This window comes from Penicillium expansum (assembly GCF_000769745.1).
Source record: "Penicillium expansum strain MD-8 chromosome Unknown contig102, whole genome shotgun sequence".
NCBI lineage: Eukaryota > Fungi > Ascomycota > Eurotiomycetes > Eurotiales > Aspergillaceae > Penicillium > Penicillium expansum.
The window spans coordinates 136223-150258 of record NW_015971234.1 but is presented as its reverse complement, the minus strand read 5'-3'; the positions used below and the strand labels follow the sequence as shown (position 1 = coordinate 150258).

The window sequence follows — 14036 nt, the reverse complement described above, 5'->3', positions numbered from 1 at the left end:
TGAGTGCAGGCATTGGCTGAGGGGTGGTTGTGTAGGCGCCGAGGGATCAGCAGTAATGGACGGTGATTGGCCAGGTGAAGTGACGAAGCTGCAGCTTGAGAACAACAGCACGGATCTCAATCACATTGCTGTCTCGGATCACATTATAATTTTTTTTAATTTGCATATCCTTAAGTTTTCAATCATTTGGAAATTGGGCGGTTCCTTGCAGTTAAGAAAAGATCAAGTCAAGTTGATGTTAGGGTTATATAACTTTCTATATATAAAGTACGGAGTACTAGTAGACGGTTGGATTACCCCCGAGTGATCGACGTGCAGGACACTAAAGATAGTGCATGGGCCAGGGATTCTCTTCTTCATGAAGCCCGTGATTCGGGAACTTGTCTGCATCAAACTTGGGTTAAGTTTTTTTTCTTCTCTATGGAGTACTCGGGTTCTGCATGCTCGTTGGTGCAAGTCCCGCAGGATAACCCAGCCACCAAGAAGGCTCGATCTCACCGTCTCCGCTAATAATATGTTGGATATGGTGCTTTTAATCCCGGGTCATACTCCGGTTCCTCTGTAACTCTAGAAACGGGACAGATGTATGGTCCAACTAGGAAATGAAAGCGCCCAGCAATTCCCCCCGAGCGCCAACCTGTTACTTAGTTCCCCGTAATTTGATTTGGATCGACTATCAATGCTCCCCTCTTTTTGGGAAATGTTGTTCATTTTACTTATTTTCCTCAATTTACTCTGCTATTTACTCCACGGATAATGCTTGTATGTATATGATTGTTATATAGCAATCAGTCTTACATCCTGTCACAAACTTAAGCCCCCTCCGTCACGCTCTGTGATGAACGTGCAAGCGAGTCATTTCAATTTCCTAGCTTCAACTGTCACACTTGAATCTCTTATTTCTCTTATTTTTCTCTTTTTTTTTTATTCTTTTCCCCCTCCCCTGTTCTAACGGCTTGCATCTTCCCTTTTTTTTCTCTCTCTCTCGCCTTCTCGCATATTTTCTACATATTTTACCATCTCACCCTTTTCATTTATAGGGATCTTCGCGCCTACTTCATTTTCGGTCACATTCCCTGTCAGGCGCTAATTCTCTTCCCCAAATGTGCTTTGAGATACCCTGGAAATTCTCGTCTTTTACCTTGACTGGTACTCAGGGTCGTGGCCGATTAGAAATCTACCTGGCTTAAACAGAGGTCAGTGGCCCAATCTTGTTTAAACTCATTTTTATCTTTCCTCTTGCCCTGGGTATATATGATTTGGGACTTTTGTCTTGAACATACCACCCTTCTAGTAAATCGATTTCTCCGCAAATCGTCTCATATGCATCTTGGCAAATATAATGGTTGAGTTGACATGGAATAGAAGCCCGGGGGCAGAATCGCGACCCTCGAGGACCACCAAAGCAATGGCACCTGCGCCGCCAGCTGTCCAGCCTCGCTTCGAGGCCTGCGCTTCGACGGCGTCCTTGTTCCTCTATGCCCAGGGCTCAACGATCCTATGTTTGCATCATGATACATTGGCAATCGAACGACGTTTTCAAAGTCACCAGGAAAACATTGACTTTATATCGGTCGATAATATCAGCGAGAGAGGTGCGGGGAGATTGGTAGTCAGTTACGATGTAGGGAAGACGGCGATTTTCTGGGATATCTTCACCGGAACGGAGATTGCCCGCTTTGCTTCCTTCGATCATCTGCGAATAGCTTCATGGATGCGCAATGGCAATGTTGCATTTGGTAAGAGCATTACCATATCCATGGATCTTATATATTAAGAATTAGGGAGCCAATTTGCTGATATTAAATACAGGAAATGGCAAGGGTGAAGTGATCTTGTTCGAACCTTCCACTTCAGAGCACATATCTGCACGCACCATTTTCGACCCAATCACAGCTCTGGCACCCGCCACAGATTGTCGTACATATGCAATTGGGTATGTGAAATGACATGATCAACTGACAGTAAAACTTGGAAGCTAATGGGTTCCAGATATCAAAATGGTTCTATATTGATTGCGACTCTACTTCCTCAATTCACCATTCTTCATACTCTGACTACTTCGCGTGAACCATCGCCAATTATTTCCTTGGCCTGGCATGCATCCTCTTCAAAACAGAAATCAGACATGCTGGCAACGCAATCATCGAATGGTGATCTACGAGTTTGGAGCGTGGCAAAACCACCAGGGAAAGAGTCGCCTCGGGTGATTAGGGTTTTGAAACGATCTGATTCAAACTCCTCCGATCCCAAATGGATGGGCTGGTCAAAGAATGGAAGACTGGTGCAATATCTGGAAGGGTGCGCAACGCTTTGAGAGAATAACTGGGAATTTACTGACATCTGATTACAGGGAAACATGGTCTTGGGATGTTCGAACAAAACATGTTACGTACGATCCAATTCCCACAATCGACGGTGTCCGAGGCATCGCAAACCACGGTCCTACTGCGACTTTATTCACCATCGGCCCCCAGCACTCAGTCCAGCAGTATGATTTGGAAAACCCGGCAATGGTCAAAAATGTGCAACATCTTCCAATCATGCCCCGGCCTGGCACAGCGGAAGGCAGTAGATCACAAACAATGTCTCCACGACGCTTGCAAGACGCTCCTGATATTCGAGAACCACCAGGTGCGACCAGAAGAACACCGTTTGATGCAAACAGCATTGAGAGTCTCAGACAGAGGGCAGATCTGACGAGCCCTGCTTCATCGCGCAGTCGGACGGAATCGGTGAGCTCAAAGGCATCCTCTGGGAAGTATAATATGAGACCTTTCTCTCCGCCAAGTCGCTCTGGTCAGAGCGCTACAACATTTTCCATGACATCAGGTGGTCGTGATACACCACAGGCTTCTGCCTCATTCGCGTATCCTTCCTCGGTCTCAATGTCATCTGTGAGAAGTTCAAGAGCGGCATCACGATTGCGGAATGAGGTTCATCTCAGCCCTGCTGACAAGAATATTGTGGATCTATTCCCATTCACTCGGGCTCGCTTGATTGATGTGCCTTACAAACAGCAGCCGCCTATCGATGAAACGAATCTAACTTCGGATGATCTTCGGCTGCAGATGTTGAGTGTGGTTTTTGGCTGGGATGGAGACATTCAAGATCTGATCACAGATGAGTGTATGTATTACCCCATATCTTCTCTCTTGGGTTGACAAATTTTGACAACTTTTAGTGAGCCGCCACGCTGTGGGTAGTCAAAGCGCTATTCTCTTAACGCAATGGCTTGGTGAGAACGACACAGATGAAATGGCCTCGATGATTGGTTCTGGGCAGGTAACAACATCTGACTGGATGATTCTTGCTTTGAGCCAGATGAGCGGCCAAGCACAAGCAAACAAGGTCGGACAGGCATTTGTACAGAAGCTGCTTGAGATCGGGGACATACACACCTCGGCCGCGATCTTGCTTGGTCTCGGGGACAGTAACGATGCCATCGAGGTTTATGTTTCTCGCAATCACTTCATGGAAGCTATCCTCATGACATGTCTTCTATTTCCTTCGGACTGGCAACGCCAGTCTTATCTCGTTCGTCGATGGGGCGAACATGTTGTTACTCACTCCCAGCAACAGCTCGCCATTCGCTGTTTCATGTGCACGGGAGCAGAACCATCAGAGCCATGGGCATCCCCTTCTGCTCAGCAAACTTCATCTTTTGCAGAGATGATTCGCGCCCAGTCTCCTCTCGCTTCGCCCGAGCCTTCACAAGCCAATATGATACCGCCACCCATCCGGCCAAGATCTACATCTAATTCGAAACCTGCAGTGAAAACGCCTGCCCTGAAGCTTATTACTTCCTTTGATGCACAGCCAGGACGCTTCCGCTTCCCTGGTTTAAAGTCTGATGATCGCACGCCAACAAACGCACCTGGAATCACTCCGATTGCTGAATCAGCTGTTCCCGAGTCGGCAATGTCCCCTGGTGGATTTGGCTCCTATAAGCTGAACAATATCCAAAGCCTGAACCATGCAATGACTTCTCGAACAACTACCCCTTCCTTCAATCGACGTCGTCTACCCTCGATAGGAGAGACACCAGTGGATGTGCACCCTCCAAGCTTCTCACGGTCAAATTCTTACAGCCAGAATGAGTATAGCTCCACCTCTGAAAACGAGATGAGCGGACACGAGCAGAGCCAAGATGAGAAGGAGAGCAACAGCGGTCTTCTCACTTTGTCAGCCACGAAATACAACCCTAGTCTAGACTCTCTCAAGCCCAGTCCCCAGACTGCCGTGCAAGGCACGGACAAGTTTGCCGCAATTAAGGGCCTTCCGTCACCAGCAGCCGGTGTATTCGAAGCTTTCACAAATGACGATCATCGCAATGGGTCCCGAGATCGAAAGCCAGACGGCCTTCAAATCGAGACATTGGAAGGTGAAAGAAATCCGCAGGACCGCTCCGATTTGATTCCCAGTGCTAAAAGCACTGCTTCGACAGCGAATAGCTTTGCTTCGGCTAGGAGCCCAAGTGTTAGTGGCCGTAGTATCGATCAATACATTAGTAGTCTTGACGAAGCGAACTACCATGCGCGGAAGTTCCGTCCACACACCCCAGGCCGTGGAAGACGAAACCCAGATGACACTGCCAGTCAGAGCTCGAGAGTCAATCATCCGCGGGATACCTCCCGAGACGCCCGCGGTATGAGTGAGCGTCGATACATTCAACCTGCCAAGCGTTCGCCTTCCTCGCCAGTGCCTATGTCTCCTGATGAGTTAGCTCGATACCACACCGGAGAGTCTGAAAAGCCACTTGAAACACGGAAGTCGAAGTCTCGCACTAGAAGTTCTAGCAAGGTGAGAGGACCAGGTTCTCGGAACCGTCAGCGCTCTTCAAGTCGACACACTGCAAGCCGCATCGGTACAGACAAACGAGACGCCTCAATTCGAGGTCGCAGCAATGACCGACAGGGATCCAGCGTTCGATCACCGTCTTCGCCTCTTCCTATGGCATATCCCACAGAAGAATCTTCTCAGGATGTCGATAATCCTTTGAGACTTGTCGAGGGCAACCAAAAGAGACTGCGATCTCGCCACCGAAGTGCCAGTAGACGTCGTGCCGAGAAAGGAACAACTTCCAAAAGAGACAGCTCTCCAGAAACCAGACACAAAACATCACAGAGTCTTCCTGTCATCCAAATAGGGCCTACATTAGACCCCTGGGCACAGCAGGCATCGGTGCCGGAGCAGTTGAGCAGTAAGGTCTTTGGCCAAGAAGACACATCCAATAGATATCCTAATGGGCAACCAAGCTCGACAGCCAATGATTTCCAAGACATTGTGTCTCCAAGGACACCATTTGTCACCCTTGCGGAGAGAAAGAGAAGAGAGATTGCTGCTGCTGAATTGGAAGCACGAAGATTGTCACTCGCCCGCAACCCATCGGCACCAAACATCCCCTTCCCGGGAGAGCTACAAAGCGCAAGAAGTCCCCTTGAAGCTTCCCCGCCTTTCTCTGGTATAAGCTCATACTTCCAACGGGCTCCATCGCGGAACAAGGTGTCCCAAAACAAAGTATCTCTCGAGTATCCCAGCAGTTCTGACTCGAACTCTTCACGCTCCGGAATGCCCAATGGGCTTCCAGCGACTCCTAGAGCCATGCGGCATCCCAAGTACGGAGGAACCGGACAAGACGAAGACCGACCTCCCTCTGTGCCCATCATTCCCACAGACAACAGTATGTTCCTCAGCAATGCCCGGTATCAAGGAGATGCCGAGAGAATCGGACGCTCGATGTCCGTCCCCGTACCAGAAGGACAGTACAACGCCCCTGCTATGCCCAACGACCTCCCCATGCATCCCCGGTTTAATCCAACCCTCCCCCGGAGCCGGTCCAGCAGCCGCAGCCGCGCGAAGGGCCATAACCGTACTAGCTCAGGCAGCTACGTCTCCGGGACCTCCCCCCACCTCCAAGTAAGCATCGAAGAGACAATCGACCATGCAATGCAAAGAGATACCTCGGCACAATATGAGACAATCCCTCCACCGCCGCCTCCACCCATACTCCCAGAGCTGCAGCATCTCAACACCCCACCCCCACCACCCCCATTCCCATTCTCCGCAGCGCCCGTCTCGCCCCGCGAGTCCTCCGCGACAATCGACATCGCCATCGACAACAACGAAGACCTCGGTCGTCTTGTCCCTCGCGCTATGACTGCCGCCCCAGCTCTCAATGTAGGCGGTAACGGGATGGATGCCCGCCAGTCTGGTGGTCAGCGTATGTCCTTTGACCATCGCCGAAACCGTAGCTCAAACGAAAGCTTCACAAACAAGCTACGCAGCTTGACTCGTATGCGCAACAACAGTCGCAGTGTCGAGCCTTGGACACAGGCTCATGAGGCAGAGATGGCTCCCTATGACAGTCTGAACTCGCATGTCTCTGGGTCGAACTCGAACTATGTTCTGCCGAGTCAGAGCTATGTTGCGCCGGGTCCGAACTATGTTTGAGTCCCCGTTAGGACTTAACTGGCTGCCGAGAATGAGTCTTCCTTTTTCTTACATTTCTTTTGCGAGTCTTTTTTATGTTTATTCTTCTTCTCTCCCTCTTTTGCATCATGAGCCCCCTTTTTTCTATTGTTTTTGTTTTTATCATGAAATTGCAATGTCCTGGATTTCAACGCATCACGCATCATGTTTTCACTGCCCATTGGCTTCCGTTTGATATTACCCCTGTTTAAGGGCTCATACCCTCTCTCGTTCTGCTTGTTTGATGTTTGCCAAGTTATATGCCCCAAGTTATATTCCAAATACCATATCCTGTCACCAACCCTAATCCTATGGTTGATTGATTACACAATTTCCTAGTCTCTGGTTTTGATATTTTCCCTTTCAAGATTGCAGACAGCGATGTCTTTAAAAATCTCTTTTCCATTGACTTATGCTCTCTTGATCAGGGTCACCCTAGCTAAACATATATGCCTGCAAAGGCTTAATGATAACGGTATCAGTTGTTTCTTAATTCAAAATGTTTCGATATGGGAGTAGATGTTCAAAGGCTGAAAATGACATAGTTGTACATGCAAATATAAATAGAAAAAAAAATGCCTGAGAGCTCCTCAAGATCCCCAACCTCGGTTTTGAGATGATCCTTCACTACCAGCGTGCCTCTCCGCCTCAATCATCCGATCAAACTCTGCCTGTGCTTGATCCCTCTCCGTCTTCTGACCGGAATCGTACCTTTCTTGATCACTCTGGCCGTGCTCAGCAGAGTTAGAGTAAGGGTTCAGTGAAGGCTGTGACATGCCAGGCTGCTGTCGAGGCTGAGAGCGAGCTCCGGCATTCTGTCGTCTGATCCGGTCCCAAGCACTGCCAGTACTCGATGATCCATCGATGTTTGTATTCCGGTACTCCGCAGCTGTAGGGCTAGCATCATCCTCATCCATGAAATCCAAAGCCGATCTTGACTCGGGTTGAGTGCTCCTTCCACGTGCCCAGATCGCACCAGCATTCAAACCCGGTGTAGACGAGTCATATGAAGCAGACTGAGAGTCTCCTTGGGTATCATTCAAGTTCACATATTCAGAGTAGGAGCTTGGTTGCGGTGAAGAATCAGACGCCTGCTCCTGTTGGTACCCGTCGTCGCCAACATATCCGCCAGACGTGCCGATAGCCTGTTGCATCTGGGAGCCGACATCTTTCTCTCCGCTGCGCATGCTGCGGGCGCGCTCAGAAGCGGCCTGGATCTTGCGCTTGCGCACATCGTCGGGTTTCGCCTTGCGCACGTCCTCGATAAACCCTTTCAATCGCGGGTCCGTCAACATGTGCATGGCATCATTGGAAACAGCGTAAGCGCTCGATGCCATGGAACCAAGAGTAATGACAAAGAGCATTTTGAATGCGCCTGATCCGATTTTGCCTTTCATGGCGGCATCGCCCCACATGGTACGCACCGCGTTGAACAATGACGCTGGCGTGGGATTGCGCGGGAACATTGGCGACTTGCGTGCTTGGTTGTAGATAAATGCTGTTCCAAGGAACGAGCTTACGGGTATACCCGTCCGCGCGTAGTACAGGCATCGTGTTCCGTGCTCAACAATTGCATCGAATTCTTCTTGGGTCGGGGATCGTGCTGTCAGCACGTAGTGATTCTCTACTCGCTCATTCACTGTGCTCGAGACCCTTCGCATCCAGGCTGCTGTGCCGAAAAATCCAAAGTATAATGTGAAAAGATCAGGCTTCACAATTGACTCTGGTCGGAGTTGGACCTTGCTATATTTCGCGATCGCGGGGTTATGGCCAGGGAGGGGTCGGGAGGAGTCGTTTGAGGGACTGTTGTTATACTTCTGGCCTGCCTGCGGCGAGGCGTCGTCGGAGCTCATGGTGAGTATGACGAGTGTTGAAGAAGTGAGATGACAGGTGAGAGCTCAGCGGAGCTTGGCTGTGCCGTTTTCTGGAATGACCCCAGACGGTGACGTTACATGCTGACTCATCATTTGCATAAAACCTTATCCATCCGACATTACCTCCAGATGAGAGAACAACAATCTATTAGATGCCAAACATATGAGAACAGGTTTCTTACCTATCCATGGATATAATCTTAGCTTTCGGTGATGCTCGCCTGGCCAGTATACTTCTATAATAACCTAGACACAAGTGGCCTACTATTTGGATGTCGCTGATACTCTCATGGTACTTTATATATTTGAATTTGAGTCGCTTGATAAAACAATCTCAATAAATGCATATGATGATGATGATGCATTCTTACTATCTTCATCCTGCAGATACTGATCTTCTGAGCTTACTGACCCAGTTCAATGCCTCATAAGACCCCAGAAAGCCCCCAAGAAGCCTCCTACCACTTCTCAATATAAGGTCGCAGGTCCAACTCAAACGCAAATGTCGTGCGTGGTTGAGTATGTAAGTACCAATATGAGTCCGCAATCTATAACCAGTGAGTGTCCGAAATAAAGCCACCAATGAAGCCAAACTTACAGCATCGGGGCTTAATTTTGCATCTTCATGCTCAAATACCCAGGCTTTGGTACGAGGGATATCAATGACACCGTCAATAACAGTATGCGATACATGTACGCCCTGAGGCCCAAACTCGCGAGCAAGTGACTGCGCCAGTGCACGCAGTGCAAACTTGCCTGAAGCAAAAGCAGCAAACTTAGCTGAACCTTTAAGACTCGCTGTAGCTCCCGTGAAGATCAGGGTGGGCGGATGCTCGGACGATTCGCGAGCTTCTAGGAGCAGCGGAATAGCCCGTTGGGCAAAGTTGAAGGCGCCCTGTCTGATATGGGGAACAGTAATTTAGCAAAATCCTCAACAATGATGTAGACTATATTAAGCTTCGAACGAAGTGGATCAGGTGGGTACAAGAGACAGCAAATACGTACCCCTGTGACTTGAGTGCATAGGAGTAATCTTCTTCCTTCAGCTCGAGGAATGGCTTGACAACAAAGCCGCCACCTGGATTGAAAACGGCAGCAGCTACCTTTGAGGAAGGATACTCTGCTTTAATCTTGTCAAATGCGGCATTGACGCTCTTCGAGTCGGAGACATCGGTGCTAATGCCGATGGCTTGGCCGCCGCTGGAATTAATTTCTTGAACAACTGGGTCGTAGTTGTCTGGGTTTCGAGCAAGAACCACAACAGAGTATGACTTTGCAAATCTCCTAGCGATTGAGGCACCCTGTTTCTTTCGTCAGCCAATCCTGCCGTGTATAGAGTTAGAGATGTAGACCGTACTGTACCGGGGCCAACGCCAGCAATGATCGCGAGTGCTTTGGAAGCCATATTTGATTCAAGAATTATATGAGTATATTCTTTTTGTAAATCGAGGTGAAATGAGGGAATCCGAACAACTAAATAATGGCAGTCGGCCCGGAAGATATCACCGAAGCTTAGAAATGCAGCGGGGATTGATCATCACATCCGGAGATGATATCATCTACAGAGAACGGGACTGGTGTATCCCCGCAAAGATAACATCCAAGGGAAAATTAGACCATCGTCAGATGAATAATCCTATTGATGGCTTATTCCGAGGTCTAGCCCTGAAGCTTGGAGAAACTAGTTGTTAGTGAAATGCGACTGGTATAAGTTAGTTCCAGATCTCTGCCTCAGGCCGTTATCGATAAGACAAATAAATTCCCATCGAATCTCCGACTCTCCAACTCCGCATCGAACAATCAAACAACCAAGATGGCCGACTCAGATCCCTTGCTGAGTGATCTGTGCTCAATATGGTATGCCCAAGAACAGGTACATACTGGTATATCTTGAATCTAACATGTGTCCGTACAGCCATGCCAATCCTCCCAAATACCGCTGTCCACGCTGCTCAACACGCACCTGCTCTCTTCCTTGCACACGTCGCCATAAACTCTGGTCGCAATGCTCTGGCATTCGCGATCCAGCTGCATATCTAAAGCGCAATGAATTAAACACTGAATCTGCATTTGACCGCGACTTTAATTTCATCACCGGAATCGAGCGCACCCTCGAGCGCGCGGAGAGAGAAGTCGATAACCGCGGGATTGATCTTGCGGGCGGTGCCCAAACCGACGATGGTAATTCCGAAGGTTTCCAGCATTCGGCTGCTGGCCGTAAGAGGAAGCACCCGAACCAGGGCCTTGCCAAGGGCGAGGCTGCGTTCTTGCGTGGTACCGAGACTGCTCGCGTGAAAGTTCTTCGAGCCCCCAAGGGGATGTCGAGGAATAAGCAGAATGGGTCGCGTTTGCATCCCAAGTGGGTTGGGAACTCCTCGTGTCTTTTGATTTAGAATTGTACTGACTTGGGAGTTTCTTAGGCATAAGCGTCTGGCTTGGACTATAGAGTGGATTGCGGCTGATGGAGCGAAAACTATTCGTGATTCTGTCATCGATACATGCTCTGTCGCTGAAGCCTATAACCGATGCTGCCCACGCCCGAGGGATCAAGAGACAGCTATCGAGCCAGTTAAAGATGAGAAGAAAGAAGATCTCGACACTCCTAATACAACTCTCGCTGCACCCAGTGACCCTGTCACGACGGTGGTTGAAGAGGCAGATACAAAACAACCCACATCTCCGACTGAAGACTCAGCAAAGGAACCAGCACATGACTCAACCGAGAAAACGGATAAAGCACCAAATCAGACCATCGCCCCTCACCGCGGTCTTTACTTCTACCTTCACCGTCCGCGAACCACAACCAAAAAGCCTGTCTTAACTCCTCTGTTGCAAACCTCAACTCTCAATACTGTTCTGCGCAATCGAACTGTCCTAGAATTCCCTACGATCTATGCACTGCCAGAGTCAGCGGAGACACTGTTTGCAGATAAAGATAACTCCCAATTTATACTGGAGGAAGACTATCTTCGCACCGCTGGGCCATATGAGATAAGCCAGTCTTCGACCACGAGTGACGATGATGACACGGCTGGAAACGAAGTGGTCCCCGGTTCTTCGGTGAATCTCCAAGATGTCGATGAGAACCTGGTATTGGAGGTATTGAAGAAAGACCTATTTGAACCAGTCCCGGAAACTGGGCCAGCAGTATGAATGATTTCAGTATGAAGAAAGATATCAGAAGATGTTAGCCAATTTGGCACATCTGCCAAACAATGTACAATACCTAGGAATAACTAATTGTCAGTCAATTGCACAAAGAGCCATTCACTCGGATGAACATTGAAATGTAAGGCTTAGATGCAGACGTCCTTTATTTACCGAGAATCACACAGATTTCCTGGTCGTGACATCTCGACCCAAAAAGGAAATCACGATCAGCGCGACTTCCTGTTGGTTCAAACAACCTTCCGGGTTCACCTTCACTACACCTAGGACCATCTTGGGAATTTCAAATCTTCCAGGGCTGTTACTGCCACCATGAGAATCAACGTTTTGTCCTTCGGGATCGCCGTGATCTATCTTGGTACGGTGGCATCAGCTTTATCAGTTGCCAGAGCACCGCCGCTGTTACCGGTCAAGAAGCGTCCACACGGATGCGATTGCTACACAATCTCCGGGCCCGATCCAGGATACTTCCAGCACTACAAGCTCTGGGACTTTCGGGCAGTGGATTTGAAGAAGCATGCCAATCTCAATCTGTCAGAGCCCATTGATTATGGCGACGAGGACTGGGATGATGACGATGAGGGCGACGACCAAGACCCGCAAAACGGCCACCTCCCACCCGTAGTCCATGATGAAAAGGACCCGGATCCCAGATCACTGGTATTCTACAAAACCTCCTTCGAGAGAGACTGGAGCAGTCAGAACTGGGAACGCCGAGGCACCCCTATAGCCCCGGTCCTCATGGTAAATTCGAAGCACAATGTCTTTCTCACCCGGGACCCTGAGGAAAATGACCCTCATGCGACGTATCTTGTTCTACGCACCACCCGCTTTTCAGAATACACCTCCACTGCGGAGATCGAGACTCGCATACGCAACATCTACCGGTGCTCGGTGCGTGTCCGGCTGCGTTTATTGCCAGCAGGCTCTATCATATCCGAGCCCCCTCAGCATAAAGAATGGCCACCACGGGACCCAAAACAACATCCCACCATGTCTTTGAACAAGACGATGCCGCCCCGTGATGGCAGGCCACCTGACGGCGCTTGTGCTGGCATCTTCACCTACCATGACCAAACCTGTGAATCGGACATTGAGATTTTGACGAAGGACCCTCCCCATCGCGTGCACTATGCCAATCAGCCCGATTATGATTTTGCTGCTGATCATGAGATCCCCGGTGCGAGCACTATTGCCGATATACCTGTTCCATGGACAACGTGGTCCACACATCGCCTGGACTGGCTCTCGGATATGTCACGGTGGTATGTCAACAACCAGATACAGGATGCCAAATCATACAGGGTCCCTGACCTAGATAGCATGATAATTCTCAATCTCTGGAGTGATGGCGGGCTCTGGACGGGCGATATGAGAATTGGCGACAGTATATACATGGGTATCGAATACATCGAGCTGATCTACAACCGTTCCTCTGATGCTTTCAGGGGCCCTTATGTGTCTCTTTCGCAGAACCATGGCGGCGATCAAAGTGCCCCTCTCGGAAATGATTCGCTTGGCAATGGGAATCCATTGGAGCCAGATAAAAACCACGAAAAGTGCAAGCCAGGTAGGCAGGGCCGCGAGTGCAGAAGAAAGAAGTGGAGGAACAGGCCTCTTCATGAATCTTGTCGGAGACCATGCAAAATTGATGAACTTTAAGGCTCTTCTGGCAGATGTTTGTATTATTTTCAGTTTTGGTCATTCATTTTTTTTGGCTCTGGATTCTTGGCTTTGACTGGCATGGTGTATTCTACTTTTTGGAGAGAATGAAATGTTTTATCAGAGAAAAAATATGTCAGCCAGGATTAAGTATCATGTTTACAGTCTTAGTCTTTTCTAAGCCAGGAAGATACTATGAGAGAAAAATCCTTCGCCCTCGACCCCAGATAGTAATCCTTTTGTCCTTCTGGGGCATTCTCTAGTAAGCAGACCGCAGCATCCAAGACCTGCTGCAAGAGCGCGACGATGTGAGTATCTGACTTGACCACCCCAGGGTAAAAGGCAACTGTGTAACTGAAAGGTGTCAGCCTCTCATTATAGTTCTTTGATGATCTCATCCATCATTTTAGGGCTGATATGCACATTCAGCGAGGTTGCTCGGACTAACCCACGCTTTCCTCCAGTTTCTACTACTAGATAATAATTGGCTGTGTATAGTCCCGAGGTTAGATTGAAGAGCAGAACAGTAATACAATAGAAATACATGACTCTACAAGTGGCAAAGAAAGCTGGTGCTATGTAAAATAAAACGACCCCAAAGGAAAACAAGAGAACCAAGTAAAAAAAGAAACATGACCAAATCAGTCCAGGAGAAACGGATTGTTTGTATTAACTGAGTCACCATGATGGTGGTGACCGTGGGGTATCATTCAGATTCATTGCAAATATCACATAGAAAGAGCGCGCCAAAAGAAAATTCATTGTCCTTTTTCATCTTTTCCGTGTGTTCGCCTTGCGCGCCGAAATAGCAGGTAATGTGTAATGGTAACCAAGAACGCCTTGATGATAGTGCTTGATGTG

At 48.8% G+C, this 14036-nt stretch overlaps 4 protein-coding genes across 4 annotated transcripts; 2 read left to right on the top strand and 2 right to left on the bottom strand.

Annotated features, from left to right (window-relative positions):
- Nucleotides 1–1408: 1408 nt before the first annotated feature.
- PEX2_033170 (WD40 repeat domain-containing protein) lies at nt 1409–6453 on the top strand (the record flags this gene model as incomplete). The annotated part of the gene is made up of 5 exons (XM_016740592.1): nt 1409–1739; nt 1813–1936; nt 1993–2301; nt 2354–3129; nt 3185–6453. The coding sequence occupies 5 exons, from the start codon at nt 1409–1411 to the stop codon at nt 6451–6453; spliced, it is 4809 nt and encodes a 1602-aa protein (XP_016601244.1).
- Nucleotides 6454–7061: 608 nt separating this feature from the next.
- Nucleotides 7062–8324, bottom strand: PEX2_033160 (putative endo-1,3(4)-beta-glucanase; the record flags this gene model as incomplete). Its single annotated transcript, XM_016740591.1, has 1 exon — nt 7062–8324. The coding sequence occupies one exon, from the start codon at nt 8322–8324 to the stop codon at nt 7062–7064; it is 1263 nt and encodes a 420-aa protein (XP_016601243.1).
- A 479-nt stretch (nt 8325–8803) lies between these two features.
- Nucleotides 8804–9750, bottom strand: PEX2_033150 (oxidoreductase, short chain dehydrogenase/reductase family; the record flags this gene model as incomplete). The annotated part of the gene is made up of 4 exons (XM_016740590.1): nt 8804–8893; nt 8944–9244; nt 9351–9646; nt 9703–9750. The coding sequence occupies 4 exons, from the start codon at nt 9748–9750 to the stop codon at nt 8804–8806; spliced, it is 735 nt and encodes a 244-aa protein (XP_016601242.1).
- A 408-nt stretch (nt 9751–10158) lies between these two features.
- PEX2_033140 (Zinc finger, HIT-type) lies at nt 10159–13175 on the top strand (the record flags this gene model as incomplete). The annotated part of the gene is made up of 4 exons (XM_016740589.1): nt 10159–10202; nt 10261–10704; nt 10766–11492; nt 11781–13175. The coding sequence occupies 4 exons, from the start codon at nt 10159–10161 to the stop codon at nt 13173–13175; spliced, it is 2610 nt and encodes an 869-aa protein (XP_016601241.1).
- Nucleotides 13176–14036: the final 861 nt, after the last annotated feature.